The following is a 27,590-nucleotide window of genomic DNA, read 5'->3' as shown; positions in this document are numbered from 1 at the left end:
TTTATGGTTAATGGCAGTTTGTATGGGATGCCTGGAATGCAAGGCTGGGTCTGAAACCCATCTAGAGACAGCAGAGAAGGTAAAGAGGGAAAATTAGCATGCCATAGTAAAGTAAAATTTGGTTAACTGACTTGTTTCTTAGTAATAAATGAATAGATTAGTGCTCAAAGTAGATCATGTTCTCTAGATGATGTTTTATGAGTCATCTGGATGCTGAAATTGTATTTCAGTTTACCTAAGCAATTTATATATAAAGAGGGAAAATTCGATATATAAGACAATCCAGAAAGTAACATTATAAATTATCTACCTAAAAATGCAACAGTGGGTTTTTTGCTCTGGTTTTGTTTTTTTTTTAAGGAGGTGCTTTGTCTGCAGCCAAGCCTGCTTACTGAATTGTGAGCTAAGTAGCCAAGCAGCAGGTCCTTTACCAGGTTGTTGACCAGCAATTCCTCCCTTGGCGGTTCTTCTGAGGGAATGGTGTTACCTTCAGGGTATTTGTCTAAATGCTGTGCCTGTTTATGTTTTCCTTTTCTTTTTTTATTACATCTTTTAAGCAGGGAGCAATGCTATTTTCAGCATTGGTGCAAACCTTACTCCCAGCATCTATTTGCCTTTGGTTAGAGAGACCACACTGGAAAAAAATGCAGGGCAGCGAGGACTAGTGTTGCTGATCTGAAGGAAGTTGCAGTTCAATCACTGGTGACTGTTCCTCTAAATTCCCACAGCAAGCATATTTTGGCTGCAAGTCAGCTCAGAGCTTGGATCATTGCAGTGTGGAATGGCTGAACTCTCACAGAAGACTGCACATGCTAATTTATTTTTGATCATGGAGCCCATCACCACACCGGGGGGACTCACTGGATGATATTTGTTGCCTCCTAAATGTTTTTCTCGCTTAGCTTGCCATGGAATTCCTTGAGTGTCCAAAATGCATACCTCTAGGCACGTTGTGTGACAGCATGAATAATGTGCATCTACAATTAAATAATTTCTGAAGATTTCTTTTTACATATGATAGTGCCAAAAGATATCAAAGACTTTGATGTTGACAGTTACAGTAATTAAACTGCATCCATTGTGTTGATGTTGGTAAATTAGATTTCCTGAGTTGACCTAAGAAAGGGAGCAGTCTCCTGTATGAATTTGCTGTCTGTGATCTGCTCAAGGCTTTTTTCTAGATACTGTATTTTGATCTGCTGAGTATAAAGTCTTAATTTGGGATTGTTTTTATTCTGCCTAGACTACTTGCATATATAGATATATTACACTTTGCTACTGATTCTGAATGCGTTTGGATCTATATGATGGATGGTGATACCTGGAGAGGGAAGATGATTAATGTAGTAGCTTAGAGGGGGAAAACAAGCTACAGCCAGGAACTTCAGCAACAGAAGAAAGTCCCTGTTTCTTGATGGAATTCAGAATGTATAACCTGCCTGTAGTGGGATCCATGGATTTTACACCTGGCCTGGCCATGCACTGCTGAGTGATCTCAGATTTCTCATCTACAAATCCTCTGTCTCATTAGCCTTGAGTCCCTGGGAAGCTGGTGACTAAAATCATTTTAAAAGCCAAAATTTAAACTTTATTATTTCTAAGGTTTTAAACAATACCACAAATTTTCAAGGGCACCTTCTGAGTGAGATGCAGTGAATTGCTGAAGCACGTACAGTTGCAGTGGGTCTGATGCATCCCTGCCCTGCTGCTCTTGCAGCTGTTTGCAGCTGTGCAAAGCAAGTTCACAGAGCTGTCAGATCAAAAGATAAGTGTTTATTCTTGTTTGCATTAAATCATAGAATCATAGAATCAACCAGGTTGGAAGAGACCTCAAAGATCATCCAGTCCAACCTATCACCCAGCCCTAGCCAGTCAACTAGACCATGGCACTGAGTGCCTCATCCAGTCTTTTCTTGAAGACCCCCAGGGACGGTGCCTCCACCACCTCCCTGGGCAGCCCATTCCAATGGGAAATCACTCTCTCTGTGAAAAACTTCTTCCTAACATCCAGCCTATACCTACCCTGGCACAACTTGAGACTGTGTCCCCTTGTTCTATTGCTGGTTACCTGGGAGAAGAGGCCAACCCCCACCTGGCTACAATGTCCCTTCAGGTAGTTGTAGACAGCAATAAGATCACCCCTGAGCCTCCTCTTCTCCAGGCTAAACAGGCCCAGTTCTCTCAACCTCTCCTCATAGGATTTGTGTTCCAGGCCCCTCACCAGCTTCGTTGCCCTTCTCTGGACATGTTCCAGCACCTCAACATCTTTCTTGAATTGAGGGGCCCAGAACTGGACACAGTACTCAAGGTGTGGCCTGACCAGTGCTGAGTACAGGGGAAGAATAACCTCCCTTGTCCTGCTGGCCACACTGTTCCTGATGCAGGCCAGGATGCCATTGGCTCTCTTGGCCACCTGGGCACACTGCTGGCTCATCTTCAGCTTACTATCTATCAGTACCCCCCAGGTCCCTTTCCTCCTGGCTGCTCTCCAGCCACTCAGTCCCCAGCCTATAGCGCTGCTTGGGGTTATTGTGGCCAAAGTGCAGAACCCTGCACTTGGCCTTGTTAAATCTCATCTCATTGGCCTCTGCCCACCCATCCAGCCTGTCCAGGTCCCTCTGCAGGGCTCTCCTACCTTCCAACAGATCAACACCTGCTCCTAGCTTGGTGTCATCTGCAAACTTACTGATGCTGGACTCAATGCCCTCGTCCAGATCATCAATAAAGATATTGAACAGGACTGGGCCCAGCACTGATCCTTGGGGAACACCACTTGTGACTGGCTGCCAACTGGACGTGGCACCATTCACCACCACTCTCTGAGCTCTGCCATCCAGCCAGTTCTTGATCCAGCACAGAGTGAATCTGTCCAAACCATGAGCTGCCAGCTTGGCTAGGAGCTTCTTGTGGCAGACAGTGTCAAAGGCTTTGCTGAAGTCCAAGTAGACTACATCCACAGCCTTCCCCACATTCATCAGGCGGGTAACCTGATCATAAAAGGAGATCAGGTTGGTGAGGCAGGACCTGCCCTTCCTAAACCCATGCTGGCTGGGCCTGATCCCTTGGCTATCCTGTAGGTGCTTTGTGATGGCACCCAAGATGACCTGTTCCATGACCTTGCCTGGCACTGAGGTCAGGCTCACAGGTCTGTAGTTTTCTGGCTCCTCCTTACGACCCTTCTTGTGTATGGGAATCACATTGGCCAGCTTCCAGTCTTCAGGGACCTCTCCAGTGAGCCAGGACTGCTGATAAATGATGGAGAGTGGCTTGGCCAGCTCAGCTGCCAGCTCTCTCAGCACCCTAGGGTGGATCCCATCCGGTCCCATGGACTTGTGAGGATCCAAGTGACTTAGCAGATCCCTTACTGCTTCCTCATGGATTAGAGGGGGACTGTACTGGTCCCTGACTCCATCCACCACTTCAGGAGTCCAGCTGTCCTGGAGACAACCTGTCCCACTAGTGAAGATTGAGGCAAAGAAGGTGTTAAGCACCTCTGCCTTTTCCTCATCCTTTGTCACTCTATTCCCCTCTCTATCTAACAAGGACTGGAGGTTGTCCTTGGCCCTTCTCTTGCTATTCATATATTTAAAGAAACACTTTTTATTTTCCTTGGCAGCTGTGGCCAGCCTGAGCTCCAAGTGGGCTTTTGCCTCTCTAATTTTTCCTCTACAAGACCTAGCAACCTCCTTGAACTTCTCCTGGGACACCTCCCCTCTTTTCCAAAGGTGATACACTCTCTTTTTAATCTTTAATTCCTTCAGCAGCTCCCTGCCCATCCAGCCTGGCTGCCTCCCTCGTCGGCTCATCTTCCGGCTCAGTGGCACTGCCTGCTCCTGTGCCTTCAGGAGTTCTTTCTTGAAGCAGGTCCAACCTTCCTGGACCCCTTTGTTTCTAAGGGCTATTTCCCAAGGAACTTTCTGAATTAGTTCCTTAAATAGGCTGAAGTCTGCCCTTCGGAAGTCCAGTGTGGAGGTTCTGTTGATGCCCATCCTGGTTTCTCCACGTATTGAAAACTCTATAATTTCATGGTCACTGGACCCCAGGCAGCCTCCAACCACCACATCCCCTACCAGCCCCTCTCTATTTGTGAGCAGCAGGTCAAGCAGGGCTGCCCCCCTGGTAGGCTCACGTAACAGCTGGGATAGGAAGTTGTCTTCCACACATTGCAGAAACCTTCTAGACTGCTTCTTCTCTGCAGTGTTTAAGTCCCAGCAGATGTCTGGTAGGTTAAAGTCACCCACCAGAACAAGGGCAGGTGATCTTGAGGCAGCCTCCAGTTGCTTAAAGAGTAATAAATCAACCTCTTCTTCCTGGTTGGGTGGTCTGTAACAGACTCCAACCAGGATATCAGCCTTGTTGGCCTTCGCCTTAAGTCTCACCCATAATGACTCAACTTGATCATCCCTGATTTCTACCTCCATGACATCCAGAGCATCCCTAATATACAGAGCCACTCCCCCGCCCTTTCTCCCTTGCCTGTCTCTCCTGAAGAGTCTGTAGCCATTGATTACAGCACACCAATCATGTGAGCCATCCCACCATGTTTCAGTGATGGCGACAATATCATAGTTTCCCTCCAGCACCAGAGCTTCCAGCTCCTCTTGTTTGTTACCCATACTGCGTGCATTAGTGTACATGCACTTCAGCTGGGCTGCTGCTTTTACTCCTAGCTCTAGCCTACCTTCCTCAATTCCCTTTGATTTATCTCTGGTGCTGTCATGTTTAACCCCCTCCCCCTTCCATTCTAGTTTAAAGCCCTCTCAACAAGCCCAGCCAGCTCATGTGCCAGGGTCCTTCTCCCCTTCTGTGATAGTTGTGTCCCATCTGCTGATTGCAGACCTGTGGCAAGATGAAGTTCCCCAATATCAAAGAATCCAAAGTTATGTTGGATGCACCAACCTCTGAGCCACTTGTTCATCAAATATGCTTTCTTATTCTTCTCTGTATTCCAGCCTGTGACTAAGGGTATAGATGAAAAGATTACCTGTGCCCCTGCTCCCTCAACTGCTTTCCCCAGTGTCTTAAAGCTGATTTAGACAGCTGCTGTAGAAAGAATGGGCTTTAAAACAGGAGTCAAGATATAATGCTAGCACTTTGTCCTCTCCTGTGATGAGAGGGTATTAAGTGACTTGAGTTTAAATGAGCTTTGTGCCTGCTTTACAAAAATGCAAGTGACAGCAGTAGGTTCAGGGCAGGGGGGGATTAGATTTACTATGTTTACAACAGGTTGGAATGTATTTATATAATTAAAAAAAAAAAGTGGAATAGGAAGAAAGGCCATATTTGGATTGAAATAGTCCTCATAAACAAATTGAATTGGCAGGCTGGATAAGCTCATGGTCTTTTTTCCTCTCCCGCTGTGCAAAACCCTAGTCGGGTGATAAGCAAATGGTGCTTTCATGATAGAACACAACTAGTCACACATGGGGAGCCAGAGCTTGAACATATCCTGGCTCATCTTGTAGTTTAAGTTCCCTTTTCAATCCAGTGCTGTGCTATAACATTGTTTCTTTATTGTGGGCATAAATGTGTAGCATTAATTTTTTAGCTTCAAGCTAAACTTTGTTCTGCCAGCAATCCATTTTTCATAGCAATGCAGCTTTATTGCCATAGGTGCAAACTGAGATCCTGTGATTGATGCTAGTATGTCATGCAATATACCACGTTCTGTTGTCAAAAGTTGTTTTGTTGCTGTTAACATTTTAATATGTCTAGGCAGATCTTTAAATAATGGCTGCAGTGAAAGAAGCTTTTGGATGAGAAACCTGGTGCCTGGTGGCTTGCAGAAAGGGAGTATGACTGAAGTCTATTTATTACTTTGAAATTGCTGTTTCTGAGATGACAGGTTTTGATTTGTGCAGAAAATGGTTACAGATTAGTTTTTTAATTGCAATTCTGGATACATCCCATGGACTATTTTAGGTATCACCTGTTAATGAAAAAGCTGTAGTCAGTGAAGAATGAAATGAATTCTTAGTCTTTATTTAAGATTCCAATCAGTTTTAGTAAAACCAAGGAAAAGAAATTAATGTGCAAGTCAACAAGACAAACCTTTTGGCTGTGACCAGAATTTACAATCTCGATCCTTCTCACTTCTGCAAATGAAGCATCTGCTTTCAGTGTTAAGGTGATTCAAAACAGCACCTGCCTTATAGCAGAGACAGCAAGGCAGAGGTCTCACATATCCCTGTCCTGAGGCCAAAGGCGCTTCCAGGAAGTTGAGGAGCTACCTTGAGAGTGGGGTTCTTGTCATGCTCTTGTTACACAGGTGCAAACGAACGTCTTGGATCATTCACTGGGGAGCTATTGCTGCTGCTTGGATCTGAGCTGGCATTGGGTGTAAGTAATTGTGAAGCCAGAACTTCTCCTGATGATGATTTTTCTGTTTTATTCCCAGTTTTCCCCCTCCAGCTGCTTTCCTTTGCTGTTCTTAGGTAGCCTGTTTGCTGTTGTGCACAAAGACTTTCTGCTTGGCTAACTTTTTCCCAGTGAAACTCTAATTTTGCCTTAACTCTCTGTTCTGGCTTGCCTTTGCTCTGCAAGCTCCTACCTGTGGCTCTAAAGCATTACAAAGGAGCAGGAAAGCAGACAGAGCTGCAGTAGATGCAGTTTGAGAGCTGTTGGTGAGCAGGGTAGGTCCCACAGCTTGTGCTGGTGTACCTCTTGAGACTTGCAGAAAAGGACAGATGGAAGAGAGGGCGTCAAAGCAGTGCCATTTGTGGAGAGAATTTTTAAAATCACAGATGAGACATTTCTGAACCAAATGGACATCATAAAAAGTGTAATTTACTCACTTCTGCCTGTGCAAGTGCATCTTCCCCACATTGGGCACCAAATAAAGATGTGACGGTTTGGGTGTTCCCCACCCTCCCCCCCCCGCCCCTTTTAGAAATACCCAACTGGACTCAGTTGGCTCTGGGAATACAAATGAAGCTATTTATTTACATCTAGCACAATATACAAGCAGATATTTTACAATATATACAGTTATATACAGAAATAGACAAGGTAAAAGGTAATACAGAAACACAACTCCCCTCCCAGAAACCTGAGTCCCCAGGAGGGGCTTTCAACCACCCCTGCACCTTCCCCCTGCCCCTCTCAACCTTACCCCAGTCCTAAATAAAGAATAGAGGTTCAGCCAAGAGGTTAAGAAGCAAAGGTGAGTGGCAGGTGAGGTTAGGGAGATGCAGCTCAGCCAGAGCCCAGCCAGAGAGTGCAGACAAAATGGTGAGAGTGTTATCTAATGTTTTTCTTTCTTTTTCCAATACATCTCAGCAAGACTGTGAGGGGAGTAGACATCACCATTGTTTTCCTTTCACAGACTATGATCTACTTTTTCTCACCAAAACATTCTACCCTGCTTCAAACTAGCACATACCCTCTTAGGATGTGATGACAGGACAAGCAGTAATGAGTTTAAACTGGAAGAGGGAAGATTTAAACTCGATGTTAGGAAGGAGTTCTTTACAGTGAGGGTGGTGAGACACTGGAACAGGTTGCCTAGGGAAATTGTGGATGCTCCCTCCCTGGAGGCATTCAAGGCCAGGTTGGATGAGGCCTTGGGTGACCTGTTCTAGTGGGAGGGGGGTTGGAACTGGATGAGCTTTGAGGTCCCTTCCAACCTAAACCATTCTTTGATTCCATGATTTTATTTTCTTTTTTTTAATCCAAGTGTTCAGCATCCACACTTTAGCTCTTTCCTATATGCACAGTTTTGGTTCTACTTAATGGTTGTTCATCCATGAAGTCATCAGTTTACTGTAATGTCCTGACTGATGAAAGAAGAGCAGCTATCTTTGAATGGAAATTACTTCTGATTAAGTGTGGCATGTTACCTCTGTGGCTGTTTTTGTGCACACAGATCCCCATTCATGGCACCCAGGCCAGTAAATCTTGACAGTGAGGAAGAGTGTGTGTTGAAAAGGTCCCTGGAAGTGGCATACATCTGACTTAAGGAATTTGTGTAAGTGCTGCCCTGATCTGTGCAATAAGTCACCTGTCAGAACAGCTATGGGAAGAAACTTTCACATTCTGCTCCTTTTCTTACCTGGAACAAAGCCTCAGATGGTCAGGATATATTTTTTTGGTAGCATGAGGCACTCTGATCTTAATGCTGGTATTGTGATGGATGCCTCAGCAATTCTTAGTTGATAATGAGTAATGAATGACTGCACATCCTGACAGTTTTAGCATCTTCTTCCTTCATACCTTTCCATATATCTTGCTTTCATTTAAAAAGCACCAACTCCATATTCATTAGTTCCCTCCAGATACCCCCAGCTCCCCGGCATGAGCTCTTTGCAACAGCAATACCCGCACAGAGCAGATTAATAGAAAACCTTAAATGCTGTACAGTGCATGTGTTTGACAGTGTAGTAGTAATGCTCCTAAACCCCTGCTTAGCCTGAGACCTTTAAAATCCAGCTCTTCAGTTATAGCTGCAGAAATTCCAAGTGTTTGCATACTCAGACAAAGGAAAAGCTTGTCTGAATAGGGCATCGTCTTTCCCCTTTTCTTAGAAGTGACCATGCATGTCTCTAAAGATTAACTGAGAGGCTGGAAAGAAATTAGAGTCTGGTTTGGTTAGAGACTGTTTTTGGAAATGGCTTCCAGAATTTTTTAGAGAACAAAATCTTATGAAAGAGCAGCAATCAAGTGACAAAGAAGTATTGTAGCAGTACCCAAAGTGGGTCACAGAGCCAGGCTTTTTTTGTAGTTTAGTTCTGAGTGAAATTAGAAATTGGAAAGAAGACTTTCAGCTGGGGATCTAAGGGGAAACATTTTCAATAGCTTTTCTACTAGAGCCATTTTTACCAATCTGTAAGGTGCAATGTGATGGGACTATGGCCTAAAGCACAGCAGAAGACAGCCAAGCAAACCAGACTGCTGTGGAAGAAAAAGTTTGTCTTGTTTGGCTCATTTTAAACTTTTCAAAGGGAATGTTCCAATGGTTTTCTGTCATGAGCCCCAAACCTTCTGCAGTACTCTGGAGATCCACCAACTTGTGCCCTGTTGGTCAGGCACCATTTGGAAATATCCTCTTTTCTGTCTAATAACAGCCTTTGTTCCAGGTGGTGCATCTTGTTTTGGAGAAACCAGCTGTTCACTTGGGTAACCATTAACTATTTACTGGTTTGACAATTAAAAGTGACTTCAGCTATGACTAAAATATGATTCTGCCTGTAGCAGTGATTTATTATTATTATTAAGGACTCCTGTCCTTTCACAGGGAAGGTGGTGTTGTCTAATTACTTGACAAAAAGATATCAATAACTTGGGGAAAAGAATCAACTTTTTAATACCACATCACTGAGCAGCAGTGATATTTTTCAAGTTTAGGCAATGCAAAAGCAGAGCAGCAGCCTGTAAGTGAATCTCCCTGCTTTATCATTGTGTTTGGTTCTTTGAGCTTTGGGTTTGCTGCAGTTGATGACTGTACTGGTATGTTGATGCCTGTAAATTAAATACTGACCAACTCTAGTATGTAAAACAGGTCAGAGAAGTGCAGGAGCACAGACTGCATGGGACAGAGCTCTCCATTTGAGGGATGTGCTTTCCTGAATAATGGAAGAGTTGTCCATCACTTTTGCAGGGAAATAAGAGAGGGGCAGATGCAGGCACTTGTGTCCTGATGGTCTGAGTGTGCTCATGGGGAGCGTGGACCTGGGCTGGAGCTGGGGTGTTTTTCCACCCCACAGTTTGCCAATGCTGCCAGGTGTTTTTCAGATTCAGAAGCGGATGTCACATATTTGCATTTGCAAAACATTTCTTCTGGATTTTAATTAATGACTGAAAAGTTAGATTTGACTGGGCAGTTTGTAACTCTTTCACCAATAGGGACTGCACTGCCCCTTCATGCTTTTAGTGATTTCTGTTTTGTTTTACTGGTAGTGATAGTGTCCTGTCAGACAAGTGCGTGCAATGACTTCCAGCAGGTAAGAGAGTGAAATGAGCCAACATATCACTATAAACTTGAGCTATTGCCACTTTTATGCAGCAAAGAAGGGATCTTGAAAAATAAAGGCTAATGAGCTGTGCAAAGCACACTGGAAATAATAGAAAATGGAAATAAATTTCAAACATTTGCATGATAGTTTCTAGCCTGCGCCAAGTCCTCATCTACTGAAGAGCAGACAAGGAGCTTAAGAATTAATTACCTAGTTGATATGCACAGTTTATTAAGATGGAGTTTTTAATTGTAATGTATATTGTACTTCATGTTGAATGTCCTATGACTGCAGGCATTAGCAAAGTTGCAGGCTGATTTGTTGCTGGGAAGAATCTAGCTGCTGCTCCATTGTCCTGACTTGACCTCAGAAGGATCTGCAGCACCTCTGTGGAAAAGGAAAGTTTCCTTCGTAGAGAATTGATTTCCTTCCACTTGAGAGGCATTGCTTTATTTGTAAAAAGTAGGGATCAAAGGCAATGCTGAGTTAAAAAGTAAAATCCAGATTTTGTTTTTTTTAAGGGGCTTCCTTTAAACCATTACATTTTGAAAGTTTAGTACCTAAGAAAGAGCAAATTAAGATGATTTCTACAGAGCTTTCTTCTTAGCTTTTGTGTATTGAAGTGGAGACAGGGAGAAAAAAAACCAACAACAAAGCACCGTAGCCCTACAAAGCAGCTGTCTGTGCTAGCCCCTGCCTTCACTGCTGTCAAACCTGCTCAGGAATAGAATCTTTCTAATGAAAGAAAATCGCCCATTGTATGTGGACTCAGCAAGAGCTGATGTTCGTGGTCTCATTCACTGACATTAAGAGGATCCTCCATAGTGCCACATTCCGACTCAGTATTTGTCTGTTGGCTCATTCATGGAAGTGAATCTTAGACATTCACTGATTTAACCTCTGTGCATTCTGGGGACAAGTAACAGACTTGACTTTTTTGGATTCAGAAAGTGCACTGCATACTAGGATGAATAAACATTTGTTATGTGGTGAAGAGTTTGGAGAGGATAGAATTTGGGCTTGCTTACTGTTTTGTTGCATTTTCAAATGTTGATGAAGTCATCTTTTCAAACACTCTTTCCAGTGTGACCAGGAGTTTTCCTATCTTAAATTCAATCAGATCCTGATTAAAAAAAATGATATTTTTTTTTCTTAAGAGCAGTGGCTTTCATACTTTGAAGGTGTTATCAGAGGGGCAGTGCTGAGTGCTGTGCAAGAGAGAAATCAGGATGCTTCTATGCATGACCTACATTTGTTTCCTGGTCTTCACCTTTTGGTCCTTCATTACAGTGGGAGTGGAAGGAGTTTGAGAGTAGCAAAAGACTTTGTGGAAATTTCTATCCTTGTATTGATCCTGCATACGTGGCACCTGAGACCATATTTCTCCTTTGAGAGGATTAACTTCTGGTTATCTTGCTGGGATAGACTCCAAAGAGGCTCTGCCTCCATGTCCTCTGGGGTGAGCAAAGTGGTACCCCAGGGCATGGCCTCCCTGTCTGCCCTTCAGGTCTTGGCCTGAAATAGTCACTGGAAAGCACAAAGAGCTCTTCCTCTCCTGGCCTTAGCACTTGCATGTAAGTTGCATCTAGTAGCTAACTGCAAAGCTCTGAAATGGATGAAAAACATTGAAATTAAGAAGGTTTTGGGTTGTTTGGACAGTGCCTGATATTTGGGTTTGCACAGTGCTTAGCTGCAGCCCTATAAAGCTACTGGCTCCAGTGTTTATACATATCAGATAGAGCTGATGCTTTGGTAATCAGCATTTCCTGGATCTAATTTTCTTCTCTGAAACTGCTTTGGTTTATGACATGCAACAATCCAAGCACTCTGTTCTCCCAGACTTGCTGGTCTGTAAAACAAGCAGCACTCATTGGAGTAACCTCCATGTGCTCAATTGGCAGTAGTAGTGACTAATGATGCATGTACCACCAGGCTGCTTGTTACCACTGCTCTGCTGGAGGCTCTAGCACCAGCTGTACCAGAGGAATGTGCACCTACATGTTGGTGTTTAGGTGTCAGACCTCTACTGAGGCTCCAGTCAGGGAGTGCAGTTTCAAATAGGGTGGCAGAAGCTGTTGCCACAGTGGTGGGTTGTGTTGCTGTCCTGATGTGGGCAGAGCATAGTCCAGAGGGACTTTTCTGCTCACAGGTTATGGCCTGAAATGTTATGTGCAAAACAGATTACCTTGAAGTGCTTGGTTTGGTGAGCAGAAAGCTTTTTGGCTCAAGGGAACATTCACAATTACCCAACCAGCATGTCAAAATATATCATATTATGTAATCTGGTGCACAGCTCAACCTTTTCAAAGCATGCAGCTTCTTTTAAAAAGTTCTGGAGACAATATTCTTATCTCTTTTTTTTTTCCTTTGAGGAAGAATCTACATTGCTTTTAGCAGGGATTCTCTTCAGTCTTCCTCTGCCTTTGATTTTTTTTGCAGTCCGAGCTTGAAGTCTGAAAGCTTTATCAAGGGAGTAGATTGTAGTTAAGAAAGTATATTTTTGTTGCATATAACAAGAAAGCTGCACTATTGTGGGCTTGTAAATAGTAGCATAGAATCAAGCAGGTTGGAAGAGACCTCCAAGATCATCCACTCCAATCTAGCACCCAGCCAATCAACTAGACCATGGCACTAAGTGCCTCATCCAGTCTTTTCTTCAACACCTCCAGGGACGGTGACTCCACCACCTCCCTGGGCAGCCCATTCCAATGCCAATCACTCTCTCTGGGAAGAACTTCCTCCTAACATCCAGCCTATACTTCCCCTGGCACAACTTGAGACTGTGTCCCCTTGTTCTGTTGCTGGTTGCCTGGGAGAAGAGACCAACCCCCACCTGGCTACAATGTCCCTTCAGGTAGTTGTAGCCAGCAATGAGGTCAGCCCTGAGCCTCCTCTTTTCCAGGCCTTTCACCAGCCTTGTTGCCCTTCTTTGGACACCTTCCAGCACCTCAACATCTCTTGAATTGAGGATCACAGAACTGGACACAGTACTCAAGGTGTGACCTGACCAGTGCTGAGTACAGGGGAAGAGTAACCTCCCTGTCCTACTGGCCACACTGTTCCTGATCCAGGCCAGGATGCCATTGGCTCTCTTGGACAGTTGGCCACACTGCTGGCTCATCTTCAGCCTACTATTCACCTCTAGGTCCCTCTCTTCCTGGCTGCTTTCCAGCCACTCTGTCCCCAGCCTGTAGCACTGCTTGGGGTTGTTGTGGCCAAAGTGCAGAACCCTGCACTTGTCCTTGTTCAATCTCATCCCATTGACCTCTGCCCATCCAGCCTGTCTAGGTCCCTCTGCAGGGCTCTCCTACCTTCCAACAGATCCACAGCTGCTCCTAGCTTTAGTTTAGTAGTAGCAAAGCTGAGTTTATGTTTGCTGTACTTTGCTCCCAAAGAGTACAAACCGATCAGTTTGCCCCCAAAACTCTTCCCATGCTCTTTCAGTACCGCTGAAAAACCCAAACCAAACAAAAAAAGAGTTAGCCCTCCAAAAATGTAATTTGCTTTTAAAACATATGGTCTTAAAATGTTTTTGTTTTCTTTTATCCCACCACCACAAGAATTCTTTTGGCATGTAAGGTATGAAAACTGAAACGCTAACACAGTCTGTTTCACTTAAGGGATCATTTTTTTTTCTGTTTGGGTTTGGTTTGGTTTTCCCTTCCCTTAAAAAAAAAAAAAAGAAAAGAAAATCCATCCTCAAATACAGTAAGACTCAAGATAAAATCCTAAGAACTGGCAGATTTGGTGTTGCACGTTCCCAGATGACCTTGAATTGTTTTGCTACATGGTTCATTAAATCATTATGCTGATGCTAGCAGTGGCTATATAAACTTCCCTGAATAAACACTGTTCCTTTACATAAGTTAGCATAAATGTGTTTACAGTTGCAGTGTGTTAAAGCAGGCTGTCAGGCTCACACAGTCATTGGTCTTAGGTGTTGCTGAATGAGCAATACAAATTGAAATAAATACATGTCCTTCATTCACTTTAAGTCTGAGAATTAATTATCTGATCAACTCAGACAGAAATGGTAATAGGTGCATCCAGCAGGAGCATGGATAAGACCCCCCCACTGCACTTTCTGGTTTCTGTATGATGATGTGCAATTCTCTGCATGGCAATAAATTCCTCCTCTGCCATGCTCTTCTTTCTTGCATTTCCTGATGATCCAGTTGAACATCTGCTCTGTGAATATAACATGCAGATGATGCAGCTGGAACTGCAAGTGGCAGAGTTGCTTCTTCAACAACAGGCACCTGTTATTTTACCCTAGCTAATCGGTTGTCTCCTACCCTGCTCTTCACCTCCATCTCTACTTGCTGGACACAATTAGAGCGTCCCAGCAGAGCTGCCTGTGTGGGAAGGAGACACGTTTCACCCCCAGGCAAGGCTGGCACTTGGTACAAGTCACACCAGTCTGTCGGCTCTCGAAGCAATACTGGTGACAGCCGTGAAGCATTTGCAAGCCCTGCTCTGCTCTCCTCTCCTGAAATCCAGAAGCTTACATTTGAGCTGGATAAGCAATGAAAGCAAGACATGAAAGTGAGAGAGTATTACTTTTTCATTACAGCCTTGTATTTTTCATTTCATGGCTAAAAGGTTGTTTTCGCTGCAGAGCTTTGATGCTGGTGCATTTCCCTTGGTACCCAAAGAGTCTGTCTGTGAGAGAGGGAAAGGTGCAGAAACATTCCTGCGGCTTAGTGCAGAATGTATGTGGGGTGGAGCTCTCAGTAGAACTTTCATGTTGGTTTGAATTGGTCATCTCTCATCAAGTGTTGATAGATATGAAGTAGAATGTTCCCAGCTCTGCCCTTTTCCCATGATACACTCTTGGTTTGCACAGTATTTCATACAGATCTGTAGCTGTCAATGTCTCCCCACCAATTCTCAAGTAAAGTATATGTACTCTGGTTAAAGATCCATGTATTGAGAAGATATCTTTGCCTTTTTCATGCTGCTCCATCAGTTCAGTTCTGTTTTCAGGTTTATATTGTTTCACTGCTTGTAAAGTGTGAAGGAGGAGTAGTGCAGACTGTGTATGGATTGAGGCAGGCAGATTTTGGTGTTTTAGAAAGCAAGAAAACATGGTCTAGTTGATTGGATAGGGCTGGGTGATAGGTTGGACTGGATGATCTTAGAGGTCTCTTCCAACCTGGTTGATTCTATGATTCTATGATTCTACTTGTTAATTCCTCTTTAGCACTTAGCAAACTCAAGTCCTAGAAGTCCTGGTTGAAGGCTTTGCACTCGCTTTTCAGTATGACCTTTCACTTCAGAGGTAAAACAACAGAGATGGAACTTTATCAGATCAGGAAAGTTCTACTTCATCAGCTGAGATGGCCTTGCATAAATTTAAACTGCAGGTTGCCTAAGGCCTGATTTTGCAAAGCACATCATTTAGTTCTTAATTTCAAGCATATGTTTCAATCCGTTCTAGCTGAGCACAATACATGTCTTCTTTCCTACCTCTGCTAAAAAGCCACCTGACTGCAACTGGGAAGAAAAAGCAACCAAAGCACAGTCTAAATCACAGTGTTCTTCCCAATGTATGGTCGAGTATGTAGAGTATCAGAAACTGTTGGCCTGTACGCATGAATGATGGGTGGTGTAGCACAAAGATATCAAAAGAAGCTTTGCTTTAAATAAGTTCAGCATGACCTGCTTTCCTTTATTGCACTGTCTGCTGTTGTGCTGCTGGTTCCTGTCGGTGTGGGCTGTTCACCTTTTGTGCCAGTTGCTATGTTGGCCTTTGGGTTCGTTGGTGGCTGGAACTAATGTCCAGCATGTTGTATAATCATATATCTCAGGGGCTGCCCCTGCTACTTTTCCATGCCATTACAGTGAAGTTACTCATAGGAGTATAGAGGAGTTTGGCATCCTCTGCTTGATCCAGATGTACTGCAGCTGGAGGGCAGGGGTTAACTCTGTATTGTGCCTCTATTTAGCTATGCAAGGGGACACAGCTTGGTGTGGTAGCAAGTGCCAATACTGAGTTTTGATCTGTTATCTTGTTGGAGGGGAGGGGGAGAAAAAAGCCCTTACATTTTACTCTTGGGTGAATCTTAATCTTTAAATTAGTAAGAACATGAGAGTTCCTGTGCTGCAATTTTGTAATAACTGTAATTATTTGAAGAAAACAAAGCCTAGGAACATCGTGGTGTTGAATGTAGAGTAAAGTGGTGTTTGAAAGGCTGCGTTGTACATCTGCGCGTAGCAAAAAGAAGTTTAATTTCCTAATTTGTCTTGGATCTTGCCCTCCTTTCCTCCTGTTCAGCCCTGGTTTATTTTCTTCCTTTTGTGCCTATAATTGCATGCATTATTAGAACTGGCAAGATGAGCACCTCCAGATGCATCCTACAGGAACTCAGCCAATGCTGACTCTATTCCCATGTCAGACTGCATGCCAAGTCAGTGAAGCTTGGTTGTCAGAATCTATTCCCTTTCTACACTGCTTCTAAACACATCTCCTTACATAATATTTTGACCAGGGTGACTGTTGATAACCTCAAGAATTGTCCTAAGCTTCAGAAGATGTCTCTTAGTACATTGAACCATCACAGCTAAAAGTATATTTTGAAATAGTTTGGTTTAGGAAGCTTTTCTTATTCTTCTGTCAGTTAAAATGACTCGAGGGCTTTATAGTCTGCCATGTTGTACCTTTTACTGGTTTGGGGTTTCTTTCAGCATTCTTTGAATTTTTATCCCCTTTGAATTAAAAAAAAAACAAAAAAGTTAGCTAATTTTACTGAACAGAACAACACATTTTGTGCTGTGATTTGTCACGAGACAACAACTCCTTGTCCTTTTGGGAAAGAATGCACTCATGTTATTTATTACTTTACAGGTATCAGGCAACAGCCTATGAATGTTGCTCCATCTACAGGGTCTTTTCCTAACTGGAGATCTATACTGTCACCAACAAGGCCTTCCTCAGAAGCTAAGACTTCCTCAATAGCTGATATTTCTATGGGACAAACTTTGGAGAATGCAAACTTGCTTCAGATGATTAAAACAACGCTGACTGGCACACGTACCAGGACTTTGGATGAAACTCATCTGTTGCCCACTCTCTATCAAGGCAGTGGAAACAGTGCATCCCAGGAACCTGCTGAAGTTTCAGCTGAGTCACCTCTAAGGTCATCAGCTCAAGATGCAGATGAAACAGCTGCTGTATCAGGTTTGCCTCAACTTGGTATGTTTGCCACATTGTCCACTACACCGTCAGTGACACGTCTGAGTACAGTTGTGCCATCCCAGCTAATTCCATTAGAAACACCTTCCATTTCAAAGGAAAGCACATCAGGATCAGACATGCTTGCTGCTGTTCCATCACCATCATTCTCTTCATTGGTAATTCAGTCACCTCATACCATTAACTTTTCTAAACCAGCTGTACTGCCCATCAAAGTGCCTTTGTCTGCAGATCCTGAAGGTTTCTTCAACACAGATTCAGCCAGCTCACAGGTTAGTGAAAGCAGATGTAGTCCTCTAAACACGGTCACTGTAGTACATCCCAGTGTGGTGAATCACAGAAGGGGTTCCAAGTTGTTTACAGGTACAATTCCTCTCCATTCCTTTGGATTGACAGCAGTGCCTTTCACAGAAATAGTGGGGGGAAAGGTCTCCTTTTTTGTCTCTGTACTCTGGTATTCTCATGTCAAAAACATGTCAGTCTTCCCTGTCAGTAGCTTCCAGAAGCCAGTCATGGTTTCCTAATGAGAATGTGTACAATGTGTATTCTACTGGAGTAAAACCAAGCAGCTAGCCCTTTAAGGCATTGCTGACTGACAGAAACAGTGATAACACTCTTCTGTCATCATCAGTTTTTCAGGATAAAGCAGAGGTTCCTACAACAGTCTTCTATCCCATGGGTACTCTACATCTAATCCCCCAAATGAGTCATCCTCAATATTCCACAGCACTGACTAATTGCACTACAAGTTCTAGGAGTGCACCTTTCATGTCATCAGCTTCTGAGAGCCTGGCTGAGGTCTCCAGCTCAACAGAGAGCACGTCTTCCCTTTCATTGCTGAAACCACTTATTCCAGATGCAAAGCACACTCACCACGCAGTGCTGCCAAAATGAGCATTTAGGAGTGGAACAGATTTTCTCTCTAGAAATGCAACATGCTCCTTTTCAACAAGCACAAGCTCTCCCTTCTTAACAGAGGCTAGGATAGGGCACACAAACAGTCCCTGTGCAGCAGCAGCCGATGAGGATATTTTGCAAATCCCTTTGTTTCCTCTCAGTACTTGGTGGTGGCTCTGAATCAGAATTCTGCAGAAGACCTGACGGATGGAGCTAATCATGTGAACCACACACAGTTGTCAACTGCTTCTGCACCATCTCTCCCTGTCTCTCGTGGCTTTCCTGTGGCAAGATCAGCAAAACTGCCTTTCAGAAGAGGTGTGACAGCAAAGTTATCCATGAATTTTAATACTAGTAGTGTTTTGCCTTATAAATCTCAGCTTTCCAAAGTGTCTCCAGATATCCAAATCAGTCATGTCCTCAGAGAATCAAAGATACTGGCCACTGTTTGGAAACAGCCACAACTAGTACTGTTCTAGCAGCAGTTCCCTCTGTTACTTCCAATGCAGGCCTTTCAAATCCTGAAACTGCTGTCATAAATACCTCTGCTACTCGTGTCTTTGTGATTGCATATCTTTCACCTGGAGGTGCAGAAAGTCCAGATGTAACTGAAGACACAAATAGGAGGGTGTCCACTTTTGTGACTTCACATGCAGAACATTCATCTCCAAGAGTTTTAAATCATTTTGCCTCTGGTCAGACTTTGCACTCAGAAAGCCACTCGCTTCTGTCATGCCTCCAGTGTGGGGCTGCTGCCACTGCTCATTTCCATGACAACAGTGGTGGACAGGCACAGCTCCAGCTTTTCTGGGATTTTAAATTCAGACTCTGAAAGCAATTTAGACCCTGTCAGCTCTCCTGAAGTTGTAACTTCGCCTTCTGCATGGACTGATACAGAGCTGCAGTCTTCAGCTGGCATTACTATTCCCTCAGTAAAAGCTTCAGTCAAAACATCACTAAGAGAAGTCCATCCAAGTACTTTTCCATTGGAAACTGAGAAGCATGCACCACGCTCAGTAATTTTAAGTCTGCAAGAAAATTAATACAAATAAGCAGCCACTCCTCACCACCCCTTCAGCAAACTATACATATGCAAACTTTAGTCAGAACATTTCAGATTCACACTTGGCTGGAAGGAAGCTGAATAGTCTTCCAAAATTTGATGCAGATGCATTTGCACTGAAAACATCTCCTGCTCAGCATTCATCCCTTGCTACCACTCTGACAGTGCCAGACCCCCTGCAAAAAAAGCATGGAAGCACAGCTGAAAACATTGCTCATTTCTATACTAATGGAAACGTTAATAGCAGCATACAGTGTGAAACACCTCTTCACTTATGTGTGCCTTCTGTTAATGATACAGGTGCTTTCCCTTGCTCCCTGGAATCACAGACAACTGGTGCTGGAAAGATTACATTACCAACAAAAGCCTTAGGCACACCACCAGCAATGGCTTTTCATCTCACTGACAACCTGACTGTTGCAGCTAGCAATGAAAATGCCCACAGCATACGGCCAACCGAGTCCCCCCTTCCTGTCACTAAGCCTTTCAGCTCAATGCTCCTCCGTATTTTTGTCACAGAAGATGGTAAGATTGGTTCTGGGAATTTGCCAGAATTTGCAGATAACCACCTAGAGTCCTCTGGCTATTTGCTTATGGCTGACATGAATCCAGCTATATTTAGTGTGGAGGAGCAGGACACAAGTGCTACAAAACTAGGCCTAGTTCCCAGTGATACATCTAACAAAGATACCGAGGGCATCCCATTGCAAATCCTTACCACCAGTGCTCTGCAGTCAGTCATCATAACTTCTGTCCATGCATCACCAACACAGCTGCCTTCTCCCTTTTTATCAACAACCAACTTTACCCATTCTGTCATTACAGTGTTATCTGGCGTATCTTCTGGTGCAATACCTACAGTAGGAACTTCAGAAGCAAAACCACTAACAAGAAAATCATCTCCAGCTTCACCAGTGCCAGCTTCTTCCTTCTTTTTTCTAGGCACTGAAAACACCTCTTTGCCATCTGTGATGGCTTTAAGCACACCCATACTGACCCTAATGAAAAATAACACTGCCACAAAACTAGCCTCAGATGTAAGCTCAGTAGGAGCACAGACAGAGTTCCCTTTTGCAACAACAAACACAACTGCATCACCTGTGGACACGACAGCTATACTCATAACCCCTAAAAGCAGCTCAGTCACAGCTTCCACACTTGCACCCACAGCACATGTCACAAGGCAGATAGAAACAGCAGCCACTGACACCCAGAAGTTCCCAAGCTCAGAAATGACCAAAACGTCAACCCCATACCCACTGACGATTACAGCAGCTTTGACATCTATTACAGCATCAGCGAAAACAACTAGGCTAAGCCCTGCTCCCGTGGAAAGCACCTCTGCTCCTCCCGAAACCACGGCAGCAGCCGCTTTCGCTAACATGACAGCAGCCCCTCCTCTGGACTGTCGGCTCTCCAGGAACCTTATGGTTAAAACAGGTACGTGGGGCTGCTGCATTTGCTGGGAGGACCTTGTTTGTCCAGAGTGGAGGGGGCAGCTGGTGACAAGTGGGAAATACACTCAAGTGTCACAGAATGTGGGAGCGTTGGTGATTAATGTGGGGACAGGGCTGCTGCACTGACAAACAAACCAGACAGATAAAAGCAGGTGTGTGAGATAGGAAAGGCATTGGCTTTATTTCAAGCTTGGGTTTTGCAGTGAATGTGTCAAATGAAATGGTGAGATCAGGTGCTCTGAGGTTCAGTGAGTCAATGCAGGGATCTAGCAGAGCCACCTGTGTGGAGGGACACTCCCGTTTGAGGTGGTGGTTTGGTCTCTGCTTTGCAGCAAGGAGTCTGTCACTGAAGAGACAGTGCAGCAACCTGCCTGTCTTTGGCCCTGTTTACATGCAAGTACCTTATTCTGCTTTTCTGTGAGCACCTAATCCTGTCGTTAGAGATTCATTTGAACATAATGCTTAGTATTTAGAGTTGTAGGTTTCAAAATGGGGGGATTTGGAGCTTTCTCCCTGGCTCTAGCTGTGTTTTGCAGGGACAGCTTTTCCTCAGCTGTTCTAAGCTAAAGGGGTTCGGAGAAGTCCCTTTCCCAGGCTCCATACGGACTCCATATGGTAGCACCTGGAGGTGTGTGTATCTTGGAGATATCAGCAAAGGAAAATAGCTACATAAAAAGGTTTATGACCTTCTATAGACCTGAGTGATATTGTGGGCAATGAAGTGAGCAGCTTTTGGACCTATTATGTGTTTAGCAGCTTCTGAATATCTACATTAGTATCACAATGAACACAACAACTCTTTCTAAAGACAAAAATAGTTTGTATGCAGTACAGGACTGAAAGTACTTAAGTGCACCCATAAAACTTTCTGCCAATTATAAAAGGAAAAGCTAGTGATAACATTAGCAAAGTGGAAAAGAGTTGTAGCAGTGGAGTAACACATTTCCTTGTTTAACTCTGGCCATGAAGCTGAGAGGCACACATCCTTCATGTAGGGCTGCCTGTGCAGCACCAGCTCAGTTCTGTGGGGATGTCTGCACTCTCAGAGGAACAGTGTCATATGTCACTCAGAATTGCAACCTGACAGATTTTTTGTTCTTAAAGATGTTTCATTTGTTAGACCTTGCTCAGGCTATTGTCCTGGGATGAATAGGGAACTTGGGATACTGCTGAGCTCCTGCAGTTCTTGCTGCCTTTGAAGCTGCTGCAAATCCTAGCTGCTTTGGTGGTCTCCACCCAGCTAGCCCGGTGTGAAAACTGAAAAAAAGCAGGCAGTAGCATGGTGAAGTCTCAAGCCAACAACTCTTGTTCCACAGTTCTGTTTCTGAACACAAGGAGGATGCTCATCAGCAGTCCCTTCAAGGAGAGTGTGAGAAGAGGACTCAACCAAGTGCTGAGACAAGCTTTCAACCAAAATGTCAGCGTACAGGTAAGTGTGCTTGGCTTGCCTGCATGCTCTCACTAAAACGCTCTTCCACCAATAGATTTGCAGCTGGCTGCAGCTTCAGTGCTTTCTCTGAATGTGGGGGGATCACGGAGAGGAGCACTGAGCTTTTCCTATGGAAAGCAGGCAAAGGCAACACCCACCCCGGGCTCTAAAAATATAGCTGTTCCAAAGCTTTCACCACTTTATTTGATGGAGTAGAAGGAAGAAAACCAAAATTCTTCCTGGTTTTCTGGGAAACAACTATGCACAGCAGTTTGCTCCAGCTGAGGAATGACTCGGTTCACAGCCAGCCAAGGGCTCAGTCTGGATCAATTGTGAGAGCAGGACTGGTAAACAGGGTGTCAGTGCTGTCAATCTGCTCCCTGGTATGAAAACCCAGTGCCTGACAAGTGCAGTTCCACAGGGACAAAAGCCTTGAGCAAAGAGAGAGCAAGTTTTGTTGAAAATAAATGAGGGAGCTGTGACCATCGTATTGCAGCTAAACTGCAGAAACCTTTGTGTTGCTGTAAGAGCAGGCTTCAGTGGGTTGCTAGGGCACCCTTCTCTTCCATACAGGTTCTTGTGCACGTGGATTCAGCACAAAACCCTGCCTAAGGCTGATACAAGTTATGCTCACCAAGCCACTGGGAACAAAAAAAGTAATTTTGCCCAAAACAAAGGGAATCAGATTGGCTTCCATCCCCATAGTCTATTGCTGCAAGTTTGGATGATGTTAGTTCATTTGGGAATTGTATATTACTGAGTCTCAGCTGCAGCAATGAAAACTGTCAGAATTGTTCTCCCACCTTCTCATAAATCTGAGAGAAGCTGAATTTTCTAACAGAAAAAAAAAAGCATCTAAGATGTTGTGTGGTTGACCAGTTTCAGAGCTTAAACCTTTTGTAAAATGTAAGATTTTGAGGCAAAGCTCAACTTATGTTTTGGCTCACGGTGTTTATTCTTGTGGTTTGTCATTTCTGCTTCTATAGAATCACACAGTGGTTTGGGTTAGAAAGCACATTTAAAGATCATCTACTCCAATCCTATATCGTAGCCATGTGAGAAAGTATGGAAAAAAGAATGCAGAAGAGATAGCTAAGGTTGGAGAATCAAATAGTGGAAACTTTTGTCTTGCAAAAATTTGTCCCCAAACCTGCAATGACAAAGGGAGACCTTATTGCCATCTACAACTACCTGAAGGGTGGTTGTGGCCAGGAGGGGGTTGCTCTCTTCTCTCAGGTGGCCAGCACCAGAACGAGAGGACACAGCCTCAAGCTACACCAGGGGAAATTTAGGCTTGAGGTGAGGAGAAAGTTCTTCACTGAGAGAGTCATTGGACACTAGAATGGGCTGCCCGGGGAGGTGGTGGAGTCGCCGTCCCTGGAGCTGTTCAAGGCAGGACTGGACGTGGCACTTGGTGCCATGGTCTAGCCTTGAGCTCTTTGGTAAAGGGTTGGACTTGATGATCTATGAGGTCTCTTCCAGCCTTGGTGATACTGTGATACTGTGTGATACTGTGATACACCTGTCAGTAAACAAGTGTCTGTCACTGCAGTAAACTTCAAGCATAAAGCCAGTAAACTTCAAGCACAAAGTGAATTTCAAGCATGAGGCAGAATGCTGAATGTTCTCTGGATTCTCTGTATGTGTACATTTGTGAGTAAAATCCCTCAGTACGTACACGTGAATGAAGCCCCAGTCTAAATCAGAGGGGTGTGAGCTGTGGTAGCTGCACTGCACTGCTTCAATTTAGAGCACATTTCGCATGGGCTCAGTCTAAAGCTCCCTGAGCAGTTCTGCTAATACTGTCTGGTACGACACTAACTGTTCCTGTAGGGTTTATAAGGGATTACAGGATGAAAAGGTTTCCAAGAGAGCTATATCCAGGATGGGGAGTCCCATCACATAGTGGTTGAAGTGTAAACAAAATGAAATTTCACCCCCCCATTTCCCTGTGTGTTTTTTAGATTGAAATTCTGGAGCAATCAAATAACGTAACGGTTGGCTACTACGTTACACGAGGGAGACTGGTCTTTATGCCAGCTGCTGTAATTGAGAGGCTGCTTGCATATGGCATTAGTAATGCCACAGCAGACATAAAGCAGCATGTGCCACATCTCCAGTCCGTGGCAGCCCTAGCCCTGCCGTGGAAGCCTCTTCCCGCATACCACTTCCAGCTGAAAACAGGTGAGTGCTGTGCTGTCTGCCTGTGCCTGGGGTTGTGTGTGACAGGGACTGTGCCTCTCCTCCACCTTCCCTTCCTGCCTCGGATCCTGCTCTCCAGTGCAGCAGCTGTACAACCTCTGCTTTGGTTGAGTGTTGATGTGGCACAAATAGGACAGCTGGTGTGTGCCATCCCTATGGTGTGCAGCAGTCTGCTGTCACTGTCAATAGCATTATGGTTGGACCCATTGGATTTGACCCAGGTCCCAGCCATCTGACTTAGGGGCACTGTGTACTGTAGCAAGTGTCAGTGCAGCACAGCAATAAAAGGCAAAAGAAGGCAGAGTGCTGTAAACCAGTGTATTCAGCTGTAGAAAGATTTCTTACATGTGTGCTCACGTGTTTGCATACACATACTTACTGCAGTTCCCCAGTTAAGTGCACTACTCCTAGCACAGACAGAATGAGAGTCAGTAGCATGATTGATGATGTCCTGCAAAAGCAAATAGCCTGCAAGATTTAAGAGTCTAATTTGTGTTTTAGAATGATTTTTACTTACTGCCTGGCTCTGAAATCACTGCAGAAACAATCTCCATTTGTTTGTAGAACGAATCAGCTCCAGTAATGCAGCTTAATTCATGCGTTTGTCTTAATTAAAGCTAGCTTAGTGCAGTGCTTGAAAGGCACAAACTGATCTTACGTGGCATTATTTTCACCTACTTAATTTGTAAATTGAGCATTTTGCTGTGAGGCATTACAGGAGTTATGCAACCAAGAATATTTTGTCCACATACAAATACCACTCCTTTTCCAGAGCTGCAGTTTGTGGGTCAGACAGACAATATACAGTCATGCAAATTTGCTCAGACCATGGAGCAACGGTTACAGAGAGCGTTCCAGGATGCTGAAAGAAAAGTCTTAAACACCAGCAACAACCTAACAGTTCAGGTACAATGTTATGTGCTTTGCCAATGCCTACTGCCAGACTCTCTGAGCTATTGTTTGCTGGGTATGTGCTCGTATTTCACCAGAAGCTTACTTTTGTAGTGGCGTTATGACTCCATCTGAAACAAGACTGTTTCATGTTTTGCAGGGAAACTTATAAATGCATGATTTATAGAAGACTGTTACCATTACCTTAATGAATTTGAGTCTTGCTTTTTGCAGTTAAATCATTTAAGTGATATTCAAGTAAAGATAAATATATTAAAATATTCTTCCCAATCTCTATTTTTACTGAATATGTTATTTTGACACAGTAGCTGCTTTCACTGAGGCTATTCAGGTGTAAAGATAGTGACATGCATAGCTGTTTGTAAGATCTGAACTAATGAAATGCATTAGTTTCCTCTTTTTGTGTGTGCATTTCAGTTCCATAGTTGCAGACCTAAATCCATTATTAAGGGGCTGACTTTTGCAGACCTTTGTCTAATGGGCCAACACCCTTATGCTCTGTGCCATGCTTTAGGAATAAAGTAATTATCCTCTGTGTATGATACACATGTTAGTCTGACCTTGAAATCTTCACATGCTTTTGTTGTACTATGCTTTATGTTTTCACTCAGTGATCCAAATCATAACAATGGTATATTTAAATAACATTCATGAATGCTGAGCGCTGTTGGCCCTCCCTACAGCATCAGTAGCCAAAACACATCTCTCTTCCTAGGGCATGATCTTTCTGAGCAAATCTTTTTTTCCCCTTCCTGCCCTGCTTTTGCTTTTCTCATTCCTGCCTAAAACTGGTGTTTAAGGATCTTCAGATTTGGGCTCAGGAAGAGACTAACGATTAATTCTATGATGCTAGGAATGGAAGAGACATCACAGACCTTTATTTTATATGGAAAAGATACATGTGTAGATAACTGCACTAGGAAGGCAGCAAAGAGAACAAGGCAAACAGGCCTTTGCTTTAAACAATGTTTGGGTTTGGGTTTTTTTTTTTAGCTAAGAATCTTTTCCCTCATCTTACATTTCCTGGTAAAAACAAGGAAAAGTATTTTCAGTCTTCACTCCCTTATGTGCCTACTGCTGTCCTACACGTGCTAAACTAGGAATATAAAGTATCACACAAAGTTTTACACAGCCATGTTGAGTAAGCTGTGTCTAATCCATTGTTCAAGTTAATACTTCCCCAGTCTGTTTACACTGGTTTGGTTGAGATTTGTTTTAACCAAGCCAAACCACAACCGCACATTATCGTCTTACCTTTGTTTCAGATTTTGAACACCTCCAACATCTCCCAGGCTGTCACTCTGTTTTATGTAGTGAACAATCAAAGCACAACTCTAAATGGCACTGTTTCCAGCAACCTTCTCAATCAGCTGTCTGCTGAGCTGGTGGGTTTCTACCTAACCTACCCACCCCTCACCATTGCAGAATGTAAGTATGCCATTTCCAGCACACAGCTCCTTCAGATTAGTCAGTGTTGAGCTTATGCTTTGTAACCACCATAAGCTTTCTTATCAGCCTCACAGATTGTAGGTGTTTTTGCTGACTACCTTTGAAACTACTTTTATGTTCAAAAAATAATAGAGGAGGAAAGTTTGAGGGGGAGGGTTTCTAGGTCCAGCATGTATTCCAGCTACTGCAAACACCAGCAGGTAATTAAGAAAAAACATATATGTGCTCTCCTTAACAAAAACCAAATAAATGCTTGTGCCAGGTTCCAAACAAAGGAAAACTGTAGTTTTACACAGCATGTGAAGTTCAACTTCACCATAACCCATTGCTTTGGTGGAAGACTCAGTGTTTGCTCCAGTGGCAGGACTCCATGGGTAGTGTGCTCTGAGGATGTGTTTGGGCTGTGGGTGAGCTCTGTCTATATGTCACCATTAAAAATGCGGATGGTGAATTTGCAGAATTTCATCCTCAGTTTCAAATGTGGTCTAAAGACTTAAGCATCAATAACTGCTTGCATTTCAGTGTACAAAGAGTCAGCAGTACAGAGAGAGTGAGCATGTTATCTGCCCTGGCAGCCCCTGTGACACATATGCCCTCTGACTCTGCATAGTAACTCCTCTAGAATGGCATTTGATTATGGGCATTTCTGCTTAATCTGTTGTTAAATCTGGTATGTGAAATTGAGGGACCACAGGGACAGGCTACCTGCTCACTGGAGGAGATCAGTGCTCACTGGAGGAGATCAGTGCTCACTGGAGGAGATCAGTGCTCACTGGAAGTGAGAGGAGACAGGGACATGCTGGGTATGTCAGTGCATGGTAATGGACTCTGGTTAAGGAAGGGCAGGTTCCTGCTGATCTCACTGTGTGTAAAGCTTCATGAGATGCTTGTTAAATTTGAAACAGGGTTCTTAAATATCAGTAAAGATCGATTTAAGCTTCTGGTAGCTGTCATACTCACTGGTAAGGCTAAACATGTGATGGAGCAGCTGGTATTTTTTTCATTTCACAAGTATTGGAACAATTGGTCACATTAG

General features: G+C 43.8%; 1 protein-coding gene across 4 annotated transcripts in view; it reads left to right on the top strand.

Moving 5' to 3' along the window:
• KIAA1549L (KIAA1549 like) overlaps window positions 1-27,590 on the top strand; it is a 121,308-nt gene that overhangs the window by 38,133 nt on the left and 55,585 nt on the right. For 2 of the 4 annotated variants that reach the window (XM_064163801.1, XM_064163800.1), the window contains exons 2-7: window positions 16,798-17,130; window positions 19,931-20,545; window positions 21,879-21,991; window positions 23,956-24,175; window positions 24,966-25,099; window positions 26,371-26,533. In XM_064163801.1, coding sequence (XP_064019871.1) covers window positions 16,798-17,130; window positions 19,931-20,545; window positions 21,879-21,991; window positions 23,956-24,175; window positions 24,966-25,099; window positions 26,371-26,533 — 1,578 coding nt within the window. Of the gene's footprint in view, window positions 1-16,797; window positions 17,146-19,930; window positions 20,546-21,878; window positions 21,992-23,955; window positions 24,176-24,965; window positions 25,100-26,370; window positions 26,534-27,590 lie in introns of all 4 variants that reach the window. The other 2 variants (XM_064163803.1, XM_064163802.1) reach the window with 2 other exon arrangements.

The sequence above is a fragment of the Pogoniulus pusillus genome, chromosome 24 (genome assembly GCF_015220805.1).
Source record: "Pogoniulus pusillus isolate bPogPus1 chromosome 24, bPogPus1.pri, whole genome shotgun sequence".
Lineage (NCBI taxonomy): Eukaryota > Metazoa > Chordata > Aves > Piciformes > Lybiidae > Pogoniulus > Pogoniulus pusillus.
The sequence above is the reverse complement of the archived record's forward strand: the minus strand, read 5'-3'. Positions and strand labels throughout refer to the sequence as shown.